The following is a 21744-nucleotide window of genomic DNA, read 5'->3' as shown; positions in this document are numbered from 1 at the left end:
GTATTGTGACACAGAGTATTGTGACACAGAGTATTGTGACACTGAGTATTGTGACACAGAGTATTGTGACACAGAGTTTTGTGACACAGAGTATTGTGACACAGAGTATTGTGACACCGTGTATTGTGACACAGAGTATTGTGACACTGAGTTTTGTGACACAGAGTATTGTGACACAAGTATTGTGACACTGAGTATTGTGACACAGAGTATTGTGACACTGAGTATTGTGACACAGAGTATTGTGACACAGAGTATTGTGACACTGAGTTTTGTGACACCGTGTATTGTGACACAGAGTATTGTGACACCGTGTATTGTGACACAGAGTATTGTGACACAAGTATTGTGACACCGAGTATTGTGACACAGAGTATTGTGACACAGAGTATTGTAACACCGAGTATTGTGACACTGAGTTTTGTGACACCGAGTATTGTGACTCTGAGTATTGTGACACAGAGTATTGTGACACCGAGTATGAAGTATTGTGACACCGAGTATGAAGTATTGTGACACCGAGTATGAAGTATTGTGACACCGAGTATTGTGACTCTGAGTATTGTGACTCTGAGTATTGTGACACAGAGTATTGTGACACCGAGTATGAAGTATTGTGACACCGAGTATTGTGACACCGAGTATGAAGTATTGTGACACCGAGTATTGTGACACTGAGTTTTGTGACACAGAGTATTGTGACACTGAGTATTGTGACACCGAGTATTGTGACTCTGAGTATTGTGACTCTGAGTATTGTGACACTGAGTATTGTGACACTGAGTGTTGTCACTATACCACACAATATGGCACTTTGGGAATGTTCTCAGAAGGGGCTTGATTTGGCTTATTATTACATGATCTAGCCTATTTAGTCTGTGGTTTAATCACATAATTACTAAAACAATAATTCAACTGAAGATTTTTAGCTAGCAAAAGTTATTTTTATGAGAAAATAATCTAGAAATGGCTCATGACAGAGGAGAATTAACACCAGATAATGTTAGCAAAATATAAGATGATTTGACACCTGAAGACAAATGCTGTCATGATTAGGTAGGTCAAAATGTCTTAATGTTCTTGGTTGTCATGGATGTGTTCACTGATTTTTGATTGGTGTTTTGTTTCACCTACACATGACAGACGATAAGGTGTACTATGTTCGTTGTGGTAAAGTGTCCACGGAGACGTGTTTGGTATCGAAGGCCACTGTACATGTATGTAGAGTTTGTATTCCTTACTAGTGGCGGAAGTTCTACTTTTTTGGCAGGGGTTTTTACATCCACCTTACATGAGGGTTTGAAGGGTTGCATCCCTGACTGTATGTGAGGTTTGATTCTGGCGGATGTTGGTAGGATCCATGGTTAGTGGTTTACTGAATTTCTGCAAATTAAGCATCTTATGGCAGCTTACAAGTCTCTCATTGATAGTTCAATGTCATTTGCCTGTGTTGCATTGCAGAAAAAACATTGTGTTTTTATTGAGGAGTTTTGGTTGTGGATTAGGACTCCTCATATTCCAGCACTCTATATCCAGTGGATACCAACAAAGACTTGTCTAAGAATACCTTTATACCCAGCTGGTACAGACAAGGACTTGTGGTACAGTACCTTTATACCCAGCTGGTACAGACAAGGACTTGTGGTGCAGTACTGTTATACCCAGCTGGTACAGACAAGGACTTGTGGTACAGTACCTTTATACCCAGCTGGTACAGACAAGGACTTGTGGTACAGTACCTTTATACCCAGCTGGTACAGACAAGGACTTGTGGTACAGTACCTTTATACCCAGCTGGTACAGACAAGGACTTGTGGTACAGTACCTTTATACCCAGCTGGTACAGACAAGGACTTGTGGTGCAGTACTGTTATACCCAGCTGGTACAGACAAGGACTTGTGGTACAGTACCTTTATACCCAGCTGGTACAGACAAGAACTTGTGGTACAGTACCTTTATACCCAGCTGTAACAAACAAGGACTTGTGGTACAGTACCTTTATACCCAGCTGGTACAAACAAGGACTTGTGGTACAGTACCTTTATACCCAGCTGGTACAGACAAGGACTTGTGGTGCAGTACTGTTATACCCAGCTGGTACAGACAAGGACTTGTGGTGCAGTACCTTTATACCCAGCTGGTACAGACAAGGACTTGTGGTACAGTACCTTTATACCCGGCTGGTACAGACAAGGACTTGTGGTGCAGTACTGTTATACCCAGCTGGTACAGACAAGGACTTATGGTACAGTACTGTTATACCCAGCTGGTACAGACAAGGACTTGTGGTGCAGTACCTTTATACCCAGCTGGTACAGACAAGGACTTGTGGTACAGTACCTTTATACCCGGCTGGTACAGACAAGGACTTGTGGTGCAGTACTGTTATACCCAGCTGGTACAGACAAGGACTTATGGTACAGTACTGTTATACCCAGCTGGTACAGACAAGGACATAGTACCTTTATACCCAGCTGGTACAGACAAGGACTTGTGGTACAGTACCTTTATACCCAGCTGGTACAAACAAGGACTTGTGGTACAGTACCTTTATACCCAGCTGGTACAGACAAGGACTTGTGGTACAGTAATGTTATACCCAGCTGGTACAGACAAGGACTTGTGGTGCAGTACTGTTATACCCAGCTGGTACAGACAAGGACTTGTGGTACAGTACCTTTATACCCGGCTGGTACAGACAAGGACTTGTGGTGCAGTACTGTTATACCCAGCTGGTACAGACAAGGACTTGTGGTACAGTACCTTTATACCCAGCTGGTACAGACAAGGACTTGTGGTACAGTACCTTTATAACCAGCTGGTACAGACAAGGACTTGTGGTACAGTAATGTTATACCCAGCTGGTACAGACAAGGACTTGTGGTACAGTAATGTTATACCCAGCTGGTACAGACAAGGACTTGTGGTGCAGTACTGTTATACCCAGCTGGTACTGACAAGGACTTGTGGTACAGTACCTTTATACCCAGCTGGTACAGACAAGGACTTGAGGTACAGTACCTTTATACCCAGCTGGTACAGACAAGGACTTGTGGTACAGTACCTTTATACCCAGCTGGTACAGACAAGGACTTGTGGTACAGTACCTTTATACCCAGCTGGTACAGACAAGGACTTGTGGTACAGTACCTTTATACCCAGCTGGTACAGACAAGGACTTGTGGTACAGTACCTTTATACCCAGCTGGTACAGACAAGGACTTGTGGTACAGTACCTTTATACCCTGTCTGATAACTGGCCTTGTGACAGTGGTTAGATTTATTGTTCTGGCTGGAGATGGAGGTAATTACTTTTGTCAGGAGAGCTTGTGTCTGTCCTGGGACAAGTGAGAATATGTCTCTGGCTCCTGTTGGTATTGGCATGTGTCTTTAAGTCCCGTGTCTTTCTCTGTTAGGTCATAGTAATAGTAGGTTACCTAGTGTGAGCCAGCATGTCTATACTCCGACCCTGTATGGAAATGTTATTGATTGATATAGTAAATACCAGAAGACAGTTGGCCTTTCATTCCACACCAGTTCCCCTTATAGAACACGGTCCATTACCTACTGGGAATTGGTGTATAACAGAAGAAATGGTGTGTCAATGCTGAGAGGTTCTGATGAGCCAAGACTTATAACTGTGAGGTCAGTTTAGTGACTCGTTTACCTCTTAGACTTACTGTGAGGTCAGATTAGTGACTCATTTATCTCTCAGACTTACTGTGAGGTCAGTTTAGTGACTCATTTATCTCTCAGACTTACTGTGAGGTCAGATTAGTGACTCATTTACCTGGCAGACTAACTGTGAGGTCAGATTATATTAGTGACTCATTTACCTCTCAGACTTACTGTGAGGTCATCTTGGTGACTCATTTACCTGTCAGACTTACTGTGAGGTCAGTTTAGTGACTCATTTATCTCTCAGACTTACTGTGAGGTCAGATTAGTGACTCATTTACCTGGCAGACTAACTGTGAGGTCAGATTAGTGACTCATTTACCTGTCAGACTTACTGTGAGGTCAGATTAGTGACTCATTTATCTCTCAGACTTAATGTGAGGTCAGTTTAGTGACTCATTTATCTCTCAGACTTACTGTGAGGTCAGATTAGTGACTCATTTACTTGGCAGACTAACTGTGAGGTCAGTTTAGTGACTCATTTATCTCTCAGACTTACTGTGAGGTCAGATTAGTGACTCATTTACCTGTCAGACTTACTGTGAGGTCAGATTAGTGACTCATTTATCTCTCAGACTTAATGTGAGGTCAGTTTAGTGACTCATTTATCTCTCAGACTTACTGTGAGGTCAGATTAGTGACTCATTTACCTGTCAGACTAACTGTGAGGTCAGCTTAGTGACTCATTTATCTCTCAGACTTACTGTGAGGTCAGCTTAGTGACTCATTTATCTCTCAGACTTACTGGTTGGGGCAATATACATCATACTGAACATCACAGATCCCAAAACAGGAAAAGTATTTGCATTACAACTGAGAGTGCTTTGCCATTATCACTGACATATCCAGGTGAGTAAAGCTGGGCCAATGTACCTTCGTATGTAGGTTTCTTAATTTGGCATCTGGCATACATGAAAGCACCAAAATTCAACTCCTACAGCAAATTTGTGGTTCCTAAAATTTGTGTTGATAGTGGTTATACATGTAAACTGTTATTTTGAATGATGTTTGTGTGGCTATATAGATACTGCACATACTGTAGTTCACACATTATTTCAATTGATTCTTTGTTGAAATTTAATCAGCTGGAACGTAACAATAGATAGGTCTGCTGACAGTTGCACAGTGAATATTAATGACTACATATAAATGGATAGATATGTGAGAATTGATTACATGTTTGTATTTTAAACAAAACAGATTGGTCTATTGTATGGGTCATGGTAGATCTTCGTAGATGATGATAAAAATTCAACGGTGACCAGGAGAAGATAGGTGAAGATACATTTAACCTCTGGCTTGAGGTATTGCAGTATGAACATCAGAATACACCAAAATTTGACGCAGGGTTGATGGAAATGTCAAATCTAGACACCAAAATATAACCATCCTGTTTTGATGAAAAAACACCAAAATTCCCTGACAACAAAATATTCCAATTTTACATAAGCATTTTGAAAACTGGAATTGGATTTTATTTATTTTTTTAATCTGATCATGATATGAGAGCTTTTTAACTTGCACTGCCATGTTTTAGTGCTATTATCTTTTATTTTGTAGCGACTAAAACTCTTAGACAATGACAATTACTCCCTACTGTGCTACCACAACTTTTCACACAGAAATCTTACGTGTGTCTCCAATCAATATCTAGTAATGCAGACATACTCCTTTGACTTCCATGTGATACCTATTGAGGTGACATATCACTGAATATTGATTCATAATGTTCTCTTATTCTGATGGAGCTTTTTGTCACTGTTATAATCCACTTTCCTAATCAATAGCACTGCTCAGTGGTAGAGATGGCTAATTATTACACTTGATCAGTAACTATGGTGTGAGCTGCTGGTGATTATTGGAACTGGGGTCATCTAGTGCTACGTCAGTCAACTGTGAAATGTCATCATCATGATCATGTGCCCTAAACATCAATACAGTAGCTCTTGTATTTGCCAAGGTTAGGGTTTGGACGGTGGGGGTAGGGGTGGGGGTGGGAGCAGTGATGTACACCTCATGTATTCCTTACATCTAAAGGTTGGGGTTGTGGGGTGATGTAAACCTGATGTACTCCATACATCTAAAGGTTGGTGTGATATAAACCTGATGTACTCCATACATCTAAATGTTGGTGTGATGTAAACCTGATGTACTCCATACATCTAAAGGTTGGTGTGATGTAAACCTGATGTAGTCCATACATCTAAAGGTTGGTGTGATGTAAACCTGATGTACTCCATACATCTAAAGGTTGGTGTGATATAAACCTGATGTACTCCATACATCTAAAGGTTGGGGTCGTGGGGTGATGTAAACCTGATGTACTCCATACATCTAATGGTTGGTGTGATGTAAACCTGATGTACTCCATACATCTAAAGGTTGGTGTGATATAAACCTGATGTACTACATACATCTAAAGGTTGGTGTGATATAAACCTGATGTACTCCATACATCTAAAGGTTGGTGTGATGTAAACCTGATGTACTCCATACATCTAATGGTTGGTGTGATGTAAACCTGATGTACTCCATACATCTAAAGGTTGGTGTGATATAAACCTGATGTACTACATACATCTAAAGGTTGGTGTGATGTAAACCTGATGTACTCCATACATCTAAAGGTTGGTGTGATGCAAACCTGATGTACTCCATACATCTAAAGGTTGGTGTGATGTAAACCTGATGTACTCCATACATCTAAAGGTTGGTGTGATATAAACCTGATGTACTCCATACATCTAAAGGTTGGGGTCGTGGGGTGATGTAAACCTGATGTACTCCATACATCTAATGGTTGGTGTGATGTAAACCTGATGTACTCCATACATCTAAAGGTTGGTGTGATGTAAACCTGATGTACTCCATACATCTAAAGGTTGGTGTGATGTGAACCTGATGTACTCCATGCATCTAAAGGTTGGTGTGATGTAAACCTGATGTACTCCATACATCTAAAGGTTGGTGTGATGTGAACCTGATGTACTCCATACATCTAAAGGTTGGTGTGATGTAAACCTGATGTACTCCATACATCTAAATGTTGGTGTGATGTAAACCTGATGTACTCCATACATCTAAAGGTTGGGGTCGTGGGGTGATGTAAACCTGATGTACTCCATACATCTAAAGGTTGGTGTGATGTAAACCTGATGTACTCCATACATCTAAAGGTTGGTGTGATGTAAACCTGATGTACTCCATACATCTAAAGGTTGGTGTGATATAAACCTGATGTACTCCATACATCTAAAGGTTGGGGTCGTGGGGTGATGTAAACCTGATGTACTCCATGCATCTAAAGGTTGGTGTGATGTAAACCTGATGTACTCCATACATCTAAAGGTTGGGGTCGTGGGGTGATGTAAACCTGATGTACTCCATACATCTAAAGGTTGGGGTCGTGGGGTGATGTAAACCTGATGTACTCCATACATCTAAAGGTTGGTGTGATGTAAACCTTATGTACTCCATACATCTAAAGGTTGGTGTGATATAAACCTGATGTACTCCATACATCTAAAGGTTGGTGTGATGTAAACCTGATGTACTCCATACATCTAAAGGTTGGTGTGATGTAAACCTGATGTACTCCATACATCTAAAAGTTGGTGTGATGTAAACCTGATGTACTCCATACATCTAAAGGTTGGTGTGATGTAAACCTGATGTACTCCATACATCTAAAGGTTGGTGTGATGTAAACCTGATGTACTCCATACATCTAAAGGTTGGTGTGATATAAACATGATGTACTCCATACATCTAAAGGTTGGTGTGATGTAAACCTGATGTACTCCATACATCTAAAGGTTGGTGTGATGTAAACCTGATGTACTCCATACATCTAAAGGTTGGTGTGATATAAACATGATGTACTCCATACATCTAAAGGTTGGTGTGATATAAACCTGATGTACTCCATACATCTAAAGGTTGGTGTGATGTAAACCTGATGTACTCCATACATCTAAAGGTTGGGGTTGTGGGGTGATGTAAACCTGATGTACTCCATACATCTAAAGGTTGGTGTGATGTAAACCTGATGTACTCCATACATCTAAAGGTTGGTGTGATATAAACCTGATGTACTCCATACATCTAAAGGTTGGTGTGATGTAAACCTGATGTACTCCATACATCTAAAGGTTGGTGTGATATAAACCTGATGTACTCCATACATCTAAAGGTTGGTGTGATGTAAACCTGATGTACTCCATACATCTAAAGGTTGGGTTGTGGAGTGATGTAAACCTGATGTACTCCATACATCTAAAGGTTGGTGTGATGTAAACCTGATGTACTCCATACATCTAAAGGTTGGTGTGATATAAACCTGATGTACTCCATACATCTAAAGGTTGGTGTGATGTAAACCTGATGTACTCCATACATCTAAAAGTTGGTGTGATGTAAACCTGATGTACTCCATACATCTCTAACATCTCTAACAGTAACACACACTCTCTAACAGTGACACAGTCTCTCTAACAGTGACACACACTCTCTAACAGTGACACACCTTCTCTAACAGTGACACACATTCTCTAACAGTGACACACACACTCTAACAGTGACACACTCTCTAACAGTGACACACACTCTCTAACAGTGACACACTCTCTAACAGTGACACACTATCTAACAGTGACACACACTCTCTAACAGTGACACACTCTCTCTAACAGTGACACACACTCTCTAACAGTGACACACACACACTCTAACAGTGACACACACTCTAACAGTGACACACTCACTAACAGTGACACACTCTCTAACAGTGACACACTCTCTAACAGTGACATACACTCTCTAACAGTAACACACTCTAACAGTAGCACACACTCTCTATCAGTGACACACACTCTCTAACAATGACACACACTCTCTAACAGTGACAAACTCTCTAACAGTGAAACACTCTCTAACAGTGACACACTCTCTCTAACAGTGACACACACTCTCTAATAGTGACACACACTCTCTAACAGTGACACACACTCTCTAACAGTGACACTCTCTAACAGTGACACACTCTAACAGTGACACACTCTAACAGTGACACACACACTCTAACAGTGACACACTCTCTAACAGTGACACACTCTCTAACAGTGACACACACTCTCTAACAGTGACACAAACTCTCTAACAGTGACACACACTCTCTAACAGTGACACACACTCTCTAACAGTGACACACTCTCTAACAGTGACACACTCTCTAACAGTGACACACACTCTCTAACAGTGACACACACTCTCTAACAGTGACACACACTCTCTAACAGTGACACACACTCTCTAACAGTGACACACACTCTCTAACAGTGACACACACTCTCTAACAGTGACACACACTCTCTAATAGTGACACACACTCTCTAACAGTGACACTCTCTAACAGTGACACTCTCTAACAGTGACACACACACTCTAACAGTGACACACTCTCTAACAGTGACACACTCTCTCTAACAGTGACACACTCTCTAACAATGACACACACTCTCTAACAGTGACACACACTCTCTAACAGTGACCACTCTCTAACAGTGACACACTCTCTAACAGTGACACACACTCTCTAACAGTGACACACTCTCTAACAATGACACACACTCTCTAACAGTGACAAACTCTCTAACAGTGACACACACTCTCTAACAGTGACACACACTCTCTAACAGTGATACACACTCTCTAACAGTGACACACACTCTCTAACAGTGACACACTCTCTAACAGTGACACACTCTCTCTAACAGTGACACACTCTCTAACAGTGACATACACTCTCTTACAGTGACACACTCTCTAACAGTGACACACTCTCTAACAGTGACATACACTCTCTAACAGTGACACACTCTCTCTAACAGTGACACACACTCTCTAACAGTGACACACACTCTCTAACAGTGACACACTCTCTAACAGTGACACACACTCTCTAACAGTGACACTCTAACAGTGACACACTCTCTCTAACAGTGACACACACTCTCTAACAGTGACACACTCTCTAACAGTGACACACTCTCTAACAGTGACACACACTCTCTAACAGTGACACACTCTCTAACAGTGACACACACTGTCTAACAGTGACACACACTGTCTAACAGTGACACACATTGTCTAACAGTGACACACACTCTCTAACAGTGACACACACTCTCTAACAGTGACACACACTCTCTAACAGTGACACACTCTCTAACAGTGACACACTCTCTAAGTAACAGTGACACACTCTCTAACAGTGACACACTCTCTCTAACAGTGACACACACTCTAATAGTGAGACACTCTCTAACAGTGACACACACTCTAACAGTGACACACACTCTCTTACAGTGACACACTCTCTAACAGTGACACACACTCTCTAACAGTGACACACACTCTCTAATAGTGACACACACTCTCTAACAGTGACACTCTCTAACAGTGACACTCTCTAACAGTGACACACTCTAACAGTGACACACACACTCTAACAGTGACACACTCTCTAACAGTGACACACTCTCTAACAGTGACACACTCTCTCTAACAGTGACACACTCTCTCTAACAGTGACACACTCTCTAACAATGACACACACTCTCTAACAGTGACACACACTCTCTAACAGTGACCACTCTCTAACAGTGACACACTCTCTAACAGTGACACACACTCTCTAACAGTGACACACTCTCTAACAATGACACACACTCTCTAACAGTGACAAACTCTCTAACAGTGACACACACTCTCTTACAGTGACACACACTCTCTAACAGTGACACACACTCTCTAACAGTGACACACTCTCTAACAGTGACACACTCTCTCTAACAGTGACACACTCTCTAACAGTGACACACTCTCTAACAGTGACATACACTCTCTTACAGTGACACACTCTCTAACAGTGACATACACTCTCTAACAGTGACACACTCTCTCTAACAGTGACACACACTCTCTAACAGTGACACACACTCTCTAACAGTGACACACTCTCTAACAGTGACACACACTCTCTAACAGTGACACTCTAACAGTGACACACTCTCTCTAACAGTGACACACACTCTCTAACAGTGACACACTCTCTAACAGTGACACACTCTCTAACAGTGACACACACTCTCTAACAGTGACACACTCTCTAACAGTGACACACACTGTCTAACAGTGACACACACTGTCTAACAGTGACACACATTGTCTAACAGTGACACACACTCTCTAACAGTGACACACACTCTCTAACAGTGACACTCTCTAACAGTGACACTCTCTAACAGTGACACACTCTAACAGTGACACACACACTCTAACAGTGACACACTCTCTAACAGTGACACACTCTCTAACAGTGACACACTCTCTCTAACAGTGACACACTCTCTAACAATGACACACACTCTCTAACAGTGACACACACTCTCTAACAGTGACCACTCTCTAACAGTGACACACTCTCTAACAGTGACACACACTCTCTAACAGTGACACACTCTCTAACAATGACACACACTCTCTAACAGTGACAAACTCTCTAACAGTGACACACACTCTCTTACAGTGACACACACTCTCTAACAGTGACACACACTCTCTAACAGTGACACACACTCTCTAACAGTGACACACTCTCTAACAGTGACACACTCTCTCTAACAGTGACACACTCTCTAACAGTGACACACTCTCTAACAGTGACATACACTCTCTTACAGTGACACACTCTCTAACAGTGACATACACTCTCTAACAGTGACACACTCTCTCTAACAGTGACACACACTCTCTAACAGTGACACACACTCTCTAACAGTGACACACTCTCTAACAGTGACACACACTCTCTAACAGTGACACTCTAACAGTGACACACTCTCTCTAACAGTGACACACACTCTCTAACAGTGACACACTCTCTAACAGTGACACACTCTCTAACAGTGACACACACTCTCTAACAGTGACACACTCTCTAACAGTGACACACACTGTCTAACAGTGACACACACTGTCTAACAGTGACACACATTGTCTAACAGTGACACACACTCTCTAACAGTGACACAGTCTCTCTAACAGTGACACACACTCTCTAACAGTGACACACACTCTCTAACAGTGACACACTCTCTAACAGTGACACACTCTCTAAGTAACAGTGACACACTCTCTAACAGTGACACACTCTCTCTAACAGTGACACACACTCTAATAGTGACACACTCTCTAACAGTGACACACACTCTGACAGTGACACACACTCTCTTACAGTGACACACTCTCTAACAGTGACACACACTCTCTAACAGTGACACACTCTCTAACAGTGACACACTCTCTAACAGTGACACACACTCTCTAACAGTGACACACACTCTCTAACAGTGACACACACTCTCTAACAGTGACACACTCTCTAATAGTGACACACTCTCTAACATTGACACACTCTCTAACAGTGACATACACTCTCTAACAGTGACACTCTCTAAAAGTGACACACTCTCTCTTACAGTGACACACTCTCTAACAGTGACACACACACTCTCTAACAGTGACACACACTCTCTAACAGTGACACACACACTCTCTAACACTGACACACTCTAACAGTGACACACTCTCTAACAGTGACATACACTCTCTAACAGTGACACACTCTCTAACAGTGACATACACTCTCTAACAGTGACACACTCTCTAACAGTGACATACACTCTCTAACAGTGACATACACTCTCTAACAGTGACACACTCTCTAACAGTGACACACTCTCTAACAGTGACACACTCTCTAACAGTGACACACACTCTCTAATAGTGACACACTCTCTAACAGTGACACACACTCTCTAACAGTGACACACACTCTCTAACAGTGACACACTCTCTCTAACAGTGACACACACTCTCTAACAGTGACACACACACACACTATAACAGTGACACACACTCTCTAACAGTGACACACTCTCTAACAGTGACACACTCTCTAACAGTGACACACTCTCTAAGTAACAGTGACACACTTTCTAACAGTGACACACACTCTCTAACAGTGACACACTCTCTAAGTAACAGTGACATACACTCTCTAACAGTGACACACTCTCTAACAGTGACACACACTCTCTAACAGTGACACACACTCTCTAACAGTGACACTATCTAACAGTGACACACTCTCTAACAGTGACACACACTTTCTTACAGTGACACACACACTCTCTAACAGTGACATACACTCTCTAACAGTGACACACACTCTCTAACAGTAACACACACTCTCTAACAGTGACACACTCTCTAACAGTCACACATTCTCTAACAGTCACACATTCTCTAACAGTCACAAGTTCTCCAGATTCTGTTGCTTGTGTGCACTCTGTAAATTATTTCACAAAGTACAAGTAAATCAAATAATGATGGAAACCTGTTAGGTTATATCAATAGTATAATCTTTTTAAAGGAGGCTTTGGGGACTTGCAGGATGTAGAGGGGATAGTGATAAACAGAGAGAACAGACATATTTAACCCAGACATCACCACAATATTGAATCTTTTTACTGTTGAAATATCACTAGAATTTAATGGATTTTATGTCTTTTCCAGAAACTGCTGTTGCCAAACTCCAGAATAACCATGTAGGCGTGGGTCACCCCCGACACCTAGCGGCTGCAAATGACCAGGTGAGTACAAATGAGAGAGATCACAGTCACAAATGACCAGGTGAGTACAAATAAGAGAGATCACAGCCACAAATGACCAGGTGAGTACAAATGAGAGAGATCACAGTCACAAATAACCAGGTGAGTACAAATGAGAGCTATCACAGCCACAAATGATCAGGTGAGTATTAATGAGAGATATCACAGCCACAAATGGTCAGGTGAGTATTAATGGGAGATAGGTGAGTATTAATGGGAGATATCACAGCCACAAGTGGTCAGGTGAGTATTAATGAGAGATATCACAGCCATAAATGGTCAGGTGAGTATTAATGGGAGATAGGTGAGTATTAATGAGAGATATCACAGCCACAAGTGGTCAAGTGAGTATTAATGAGAGATATCACAGCCACAAGTGGTCAGGTGAGTATTAATGAGAGATATCACAGCCACAAGTGGTCAGGTGAGTATTAATGAGAGATATCACAGCCACAAGTGGTCAGGTGAGTATTAATGAGAGATATCACAGCCACAAGTGGTCAGGTGAGTATTAATGAGAGATATCACAGCCACAAATGGTCAGGTGAGTATTAATGGGAGATAGGTGAGTATTAATGACAGATATCACAGCCACAAGTGGTCAGGTGAGTATTAATGAGAGATATCACAGCCACAAGTGGTCAGGTGAGTATTAATGAGAGATATCACAGCCACAAATGGTCAGGTGAGTATTAATGGGAGATAGGTGAGTATTAATGAGAGATATCACAGCCACAAGTAGGTGAGTGCTAACAGGATATCTCAAAATCTATAGCCAAAAATATACAGGTGAGTAACGTGGTATCTCGCAGTCTACAGCCACTAACGACCAGGTGAGTACTGTGGTATCTCACAGTCCAGGGCCACTAATGACCAGGTGAGTACTGTGGTATCTCACAGTCCAGGGCCACTAATGACCAGGTGAGTACTGTGGTATCTCACAGTCCAGGGCCACTAACAACCAGATGAGTACTGAGGGGCCGCAGTGGCCGAGTGGTTAAGGTGTCCTGATACTTTATCACTAGCCCTCCACCTCTGGGTTGCGAGTTCAAACCTACGTGGGGCAGTTGCCAGGTACTGACCGTAGGCCGGTGATTTTTCTCCGGGTACTCCGGCTTTCCTCCACCTCCAAACCTGGCACGTCCTTAAATAACCCTGGCTGTTAATAGGAAGTTAAACAAAATAAACCAAACCAAACTGTGGCATCTCACAGTCTACAGCCACTAATTAATAGAACGACCAGGTGAGTAATGCAGTATCTCACAGTCTAAACCACTAACTATAAGGTGATTACTGTGGAATCTCACAGTGTACATCGCGTGATGAGAAAGGCTATCACTAAATACCTTGTATGGTGTGTTACATTGCATGACCCACTGGTCCACACCACACATAAGGCTGTTTTATGAGCGACCAGGCCATTGAGGTACTCTGTGTGAAGGATTATATTGCAGATTTATTAGTTTTTTCATGGCCTTCAAATGAGTTTATTTCTACTGGTTCCATATTGCAAGCTAAAATTGATTTAGTTATCTTGGTGAAGGGAGCCGTATGCTTTTGTTTGTGTATTTGTGCATTTCAGATTTTTTGAGAGGATTTCTCTAAGATATAAAACGTAAAAAAAAACTTCTCTGCTATAAAAACCAGTGTCAGCAACTAGCAATGGATAAAATATCTCGTCATGTCGAAATCAACCCTTTACTTTAAAGGTCATTGCACAAGTTAACAATAAGGTCTTAAAATCAATATCATTATCACCTTTATGTTTTTAGATGATGTTCATTTTGTTATACATATTTAAACATTTCATTTTCAATTCAAAAATGATATTGAAATTATCAATCATAATAAAAGATGACTAATCAGGTGATTCCAGTACAATTTGAACAGATCACATATTATATATAGGGGCAGTATCTTGTAGATATGATAGATATGGAGTTTATTAGAATTGAATACTCATCTTTCAAGTTAAAATATCGTTAAAGGTCAGGCTGGACCACTTTTGAAATCAAAAGATTGTGTATAAAATATCTAATGCGCCCATCAAACGATTTTAATTAATTCATCACGGTGTCAAAGTTAACTCAAGGCAGGCTACCGATTGAAGGCATTTCTCAAAATAGTATATACCATGCAAAATTGCCTGCCTGACCTTACAGGGATTGGAATATTCATTCGGGAATATATTTTGCTGTGGAGCGATTGAATTCTGATATAAGAGGATAGATGTGTAGCTGGCAGAGAGGTGAAGTAGTTTATGTAGACACCGCTGTTTTGTTCTGCTGGTGATCAAATTATGTTGGCCATTTTACAAAACTCAATATCTTTTGGCAAATTGCATATCTAAAATTGGTACCCATAGCCAGCAGGAAGTATGATTTACAGTCTCAGAACCCCTAGACTCTTACTGCCAAACGACCCCTGTTGACCTCCTGACAAATTACTGTCAGATGCCTCAAATGCTGCTGTCATTTGTGAAAACTCTCTCAGCCATCAGACTGGCTCAGCTGACAACAGATTTATCCCATGACACTCAGTGTTTTATAGCTTTTTCCTCGTCTGGTGTGTATTTTGGATCGGAAACATAGACAGCAATGATTCCTTATCAGCTTTGATGATGGAATTTTGAATGAAATTGTAACTTCAATGTTTTAGTTCTCCTAGCCTGTATTAGCAGAGTGAGTGAGTGAGCAGAGTGGGGCTCAGAAGGGAAAATGAAACTTAATATTTAAAATAGTCTCCTTACTAATTAATGGAGAAATCTTAACCTTTACATGTATAGTTACACATAATTAAGTATGCAACATTCCAAGGTCAAATCAACTCTTGTGCTGTACTCATTTTGAATAAATAATTAGTTTAATTTAGACCTCTCAGGAACATTATATATAAATAAATGAAATGGGTATCATTGGTGGCAGGGATCAACCGGCTGACTTTTAAGTTTCAGGAGATAGCTCTGGTGACTATGTCCCTGCAGGTTTTAGCCCACCATTATCAGATGGTGGGCTATTCAAATTGCTATACATTCTGTGGGCCATTGGTCCAAAGTCTGTCAATAAACGATCCTTGTTATCTTAAGAGTTACTGGAACTTGGAAGGATACTTCTCTAACTAAACATGTAGGTTCTCCTGGGTCCCTAATTGTGCCCATTCACTTCTGATTGTGATTAGGTAAACAAAATGGCCGACAGGTGGCCATCTTAGATTTCAACAGTAGAAGTTTGTTATTTAAAGAATGAGATTTATATTTTCAACATTCATGAGGTTATACACCATTGGCTTCTAAACATATTCCATGAATCACGTTATGTCATGGTAAATATGTCCAGAAAGCCAATGGTGTTATGACCTCATGAATGTTGAAAGAATAAATCTCATTCCTTATATTTACATTGTGAGGATTTCTTAAAGCACCCAATATTTAAAAAAATGCATTTTTCCACCTTTTGACCTGGGAGTGACCACGAAGAAAGAACAACCATTTTAGACAGTTCTTGGCATGGTCTTAGCAACATGTATAAAAGATTGGTCTGGCCTCCTTTATTATAATCACTGCAATATCCAGGCAGGTGAAACAGGCCCTCTAAGCCTCTTTTTTCTTAGGGGCATTGTAATTTTTGGTGTCTTTTGTTGTGTATTGGTGAATGTTGAACGGCGAGGGGATTTGTATTGCCAGAGATGTCCTTGTTTCTACTATGATACAATTTTGTAAATCTTTTTCCTGACCTTTTTGTAGGTGGAACTGACAGGCACTGGACTTGATGATGGAGTCCTCATCTACAACCGAATCCCCAAAACAGGAAGTACTTCTTTCGCTGGAATTGCCTATGATCTCTGTAAACGCAACAAGTTTCATGTCCTTCACGTCAACACAACAAAGAACGCACACATCCTGTCACTCTCAGATCAGGTCAGTAATTAGCTCACCTGGTCCAAAGGGTGGTTCAGCTTATATTGTGGTGAGGCATCTGTTGGCTTGCTGTCATTTGTCAATTTTTCATTTAAATTGCTACTTTTCATGAATGACTGAATGGATTTTGACTAAATTTGGTCAGAGGCATCCTTGGAGGATGGATGGAAAACAAATTTTGCATAAATAGTGACCCTTTAAGGGATTGCCCAATAGCAGAAACAGAGGCGTTCCTTTAAATTGCTACTTGTCATGAAAGAATGAATTCTGACCTATTTTGTCTGAAGCATCCTTTGCTAAAGGGAACCAATTTTGCATATGCTATGGGTCTGAATGGCAAGCCTTATTGGGGAAATGTAGCAAATTCTGAAAAATCCTTCTGTAGTAATGAAAAGGATTTGGTTATTATTTGGTCTGAAACATTATTGGGTGAAGGGAAACATAGTTCTCATAATTTATGACTCTGACTTCTCTTTGGCTGGAGGGATGTGGCCCAATAGGAAAAATATAGCAAATTCTTTAAAATCCTTCTTCTATAGAAAAAATAAAAGAATTTGGCCCATAATTGATCGAAAGTGTCAGTGGATGAAAGGGGACCAATTTACATGTATAAACAACATGAATTGGGACTAGTTATCAAGAACATTATAATGGATTTTGACCTAGTTTGGTATGAAGCATCCTTCACTGAAGGGGATTTTGACCTAGTTTGGTATGAAGCATCCTTTACTGAAGGGGAACCAATGTTTTATAAACGGTGGGTCTGGCACAAGGGCCAGAGGGGACAGGGCTCAATAAGGGAAATATAGCAAATCCTTTAAAATCCTTCTTCTTCTTCAGCCATTAAAGGATTTGGTCTATCTCAATAACCTGAGACATGTTTGGATGAAGGGTAATCAAGTTTGTATAAAAGGGCTCAATCTGCCCCCTTTTTTTAATAGGGGGGAGATCTAATTGATTATTTGAAATCCTTCTTCTTCTGTAGAAATGTGGAGTGGTTTGCCATAATTACTGCAATATCCATGTGAGCGATATACATGACTTGTAAGTCAGAATGAACTGCTATCTTTTACTCTTTGCAGTTGTGAAAAATATTGATATTCTGTCATACTCGTGAAGTATATGTTGTATTCAATGGGAAACCATGCAATGTCCTCTGTATACATAAAAGATATAGCTGTAATTGATCATTGCTAACTAATTTACATTAATTGCTTTCACTAATTACCCTGTCACTGCCTGGAAATGTGATATTGACACTTGCTGGTACATGTCGTACATATGTATCAATTCCATGCTGACTGAATGTAAATAAACAGTCAGCAGGTAATGGCTTGCAGTGTCCCAAAGTGCCGTCAGTGTCCCAAAGTGCCGTCAGTGTCCCAAAGTGCTGTCAGTGTCCCACATGTGCTGTTAGTGTCCCACATGTGCTGTTAGTGTCCCACATGCGTTGTCAATGTCCCACATGTGCCGTCAGTGTCCCATATGCACTTTCAGTGTCCCACACATGCTTTCCATGTCTCACATGTGGTGTCAGTGTCCCACCTTTGTTGTCAATGTCCCACATGTGCCGTCAGTGTCCCACATGTGCCGTCAGTGTCCCACATGTGCTGTCAGAGTCCCACACGTGCTGTCAGTGTCCCACCTTTGTTTTTCAATGTCCCACATGTGCCGTCAGTGTCCCACATGTGCCGTCAGTGTCCCACATGTGCCGTCAGTGTCCCACATGTGCTGTCAGTGTCCCACACGTGCTGTCAGTGTCCCACAAGCATTGTCAGTGTCTGTAATGTGCTGTCAGTGTCCCACATTCGCTGTGAATGTCCCATGTGTTGTCAGTGTCCCACATATGTTGTCAGTGTCCCACATGTGTTGTCAGTGTCCCACATATGTTGTCAGTGTCCCACATGTGTTGTCAGTGTCCCACATATGTTGTCAGTGTCCCACATTTGTTGTCAGTGTCCCACATATGTTGTCAGTGTCCCACATGTGATAATGTCCCACATATGTTGTCAGTGTCCCACATGTGTTGTCAGTGTCCCACATGCACTTTCAGTGTCCCATATGTGGTGTCAGTGTCCCACATGTGCTGTCAGTGTTGCACATGGTTGTTAATGTCCCACATGTGCCGTCAGGGTCCCACATGCATTGTCAGTGTCCCACATTGGCTGTCAATGTTCGACATGTGTTGTCAATGTTCGACATATGCTGTCAGTGTCCCATATACACTGTCAATGTCCCCCATGCGCTGTCAGCAAAAAAAATCCAAATTATTGCTCCAAATTTTTTTTTCTGGGTGCATCCTTTTTGTTGACCCTTTGAATAATGTTAAATGATCATGTTTCTTTGTATTTGTGTCTCTAAGACATTTTGTTGCTGTTAATATAAAGTCAAATTACAATTTTACTGGACCACAAAGTAGTATTGTTCTATAAGGTAATAAGGTAGCAGTGTACAGTAAAAATGCCAAATTCTGAAAAATATGGCACATGCTTTAGATATGTAAACATTGCCAGTTAACCTTACATATAACCTCTAATAAAGTATATATATTTGAAATCTGTACAACATTTGCAATTTTAATAGAGCTCTGAAGGATAAGTAAACTGATATTTTCTGTGATTTTTAGAGCTGTGAATACCATGGTAACAGCTTAAAAAATTCTCAAAAATTGCAAAATATTATGATATTTGACCCAAAATGGCACAATTCTCTACACAATTTTTTTTCTGAAACCTATTTAAAATTAAATATCTCTATCCCAAAGACAGAATTAATCTTGTTTGGACATATGTTGTAAATTAAGTTTTTCCGCTATCTTACCTTTTCTGTGGGCTTCCATTTTGCGCTGTAGGCCAAACTAAATTTCCTGTGTAAACACACGTTCGGAAAATCCGGATATTTAAAATCCGGAACCAATTTATTGATTTTTGTTTTAATAAATGTGAAGCCTGTATGTACTACTTCATACTGGATATACCAATTATAGTGTACATTTATTTTTTCATTTTTTATACATATCATAATACAGGAGTTATTTGCTTAACAAAAAAATTGCCCATGGCCAGGCTGTCTTACTGTGGTGTGCTACCTTATACATCACTTTTGTTAATTCTAATTTTACTAAAAACCCCATGAATGTCTAGAATATGTTCCGACGAACAAAATGACATATCGGGTTACTGTGTATCTTTAATAGTCACCGAGTATTGCTGATTTCCCTGAGAGGTGTATTTTGACAACTTTTTCTCCCAATCCAGTAATAAGGGGAGGTAATTTTAAAGATGAAAACTCCCATAATTCTGTATATCTCTTGAATAAAGTTGTGTTTTGAGTTGAATGTGGTACTTTGAGTCTCTGTGCATGTAATCAAGCAAAAAATACTATACAACTATCAAATTTAGCCTTGTAATATGACGTCATATTTACCATGACGTCATCAGTAACTATGACGTCATCAGATGGTATCTATGACGTCATAAATACTCAATGGTGTCATAATAAATAACCAAATTCCTTTCCAAACCTCAGCTTAGCAACACATGCAATATTCTAACTGATAAATCATGACATGACATCCAAGATTTCAAAATGTCATGCCTATGACATCACAGTCATCTGTTTCCACCCCGGTAATTCAGATATGTACCAATGATCATATGAAAGTGTCCGCTGATCCCATTTTATGCGGAAAATGCTATTTTTTCTGCTTTACCGAAGGAAGTGACAATAATTGACAATATTGTATCAACCGTACACTCCATCAATTGAAATTACATGCTTACCAATGTATAAATAAATTGAAAATAATGGTTTCACCAAATATTTCAAAAAATAACACTTATTGTAATAGTTTCCATGGATACGGGGTAATAAATCAGGTAAAACAAACCAGAATTCAGTCTATATGGTTTGTTAGATACCCAATAAGTTATTTTGGGTTTGTTATAAAACATAGAATATCTTTTCAATTTACACTGACTCATTAACATTATGCTTAATTAACCCACCCTTAAAATGGGTAAATATGCGAGTTACCTCCCTTGATTCCTCTAATATGACAAGCCTGATAATAAACAAGTTTTAAATTGTTTTTATGCATTTTTGAGCAATAATGAACTAAAATGAAGCTTAATCAAGCATAATTAAGCACAATTTCCAAAAAATAACATTTTTCAGCCCTTATAAGGTAGCAGTGTACAGTAAAAATGCCAAATTCTGAAAAATATGGCACATGCTTTAGATATGTAAACATTGCCAGTTAACCTTACATATAACCTCTAATAAAGTATATATATTTGAAATCTGTACAACATTTGCAATTTTAATAGAGCTCTGAAGGATAAGTAAACTGATATTTTCTGTGATTTTTAGAGCTGTGAATACCATGGTAACAGCTTAAAAAATTCTCAAAAATT

At 40.3% G+C, this 21744-nt stretch overlaps 1 protein-coding gene across 1 annotated transcript in view; it reads left to right on the top strand.

Moving 5' to 3' along the window:
- Positions 1 to 21744, top strand: part of LOC117322133 (heparan sulfate 2-O-sulfotransferase 1-like) — a 96881-nt gene that overhangs the window by 30684 nt on the left and 44453 nt on the right. Inside the window, 2 exon segments of the mRNA XM_033876898.1 lie at positions 13319 to 13395; positions 17156 to 17329. Of these exon segments, the coding sequence (XP_033732789.1) occupies positions 13319 to 13395; positions 17156 to 17329 (251 nt within the window).

This window comes from Pecten maximus, chromosome 2 (genome assembly GCF_902652985.1).
Source record: "Pecten maximus chromosome 2, xPecMax1.1, whole genome shotgun sequence".
In the NCBI taxonomy this organism is placed as follows: domain Eukaryota; kingdom Metazoa; phylum Mollusca; class Bivalvia; order Pectinida; family Pectinidae; genus Pecten; species Pecten maximus.
This window is presented reverse-complemented; position numbering and strand designations above follow the sequence as displayed.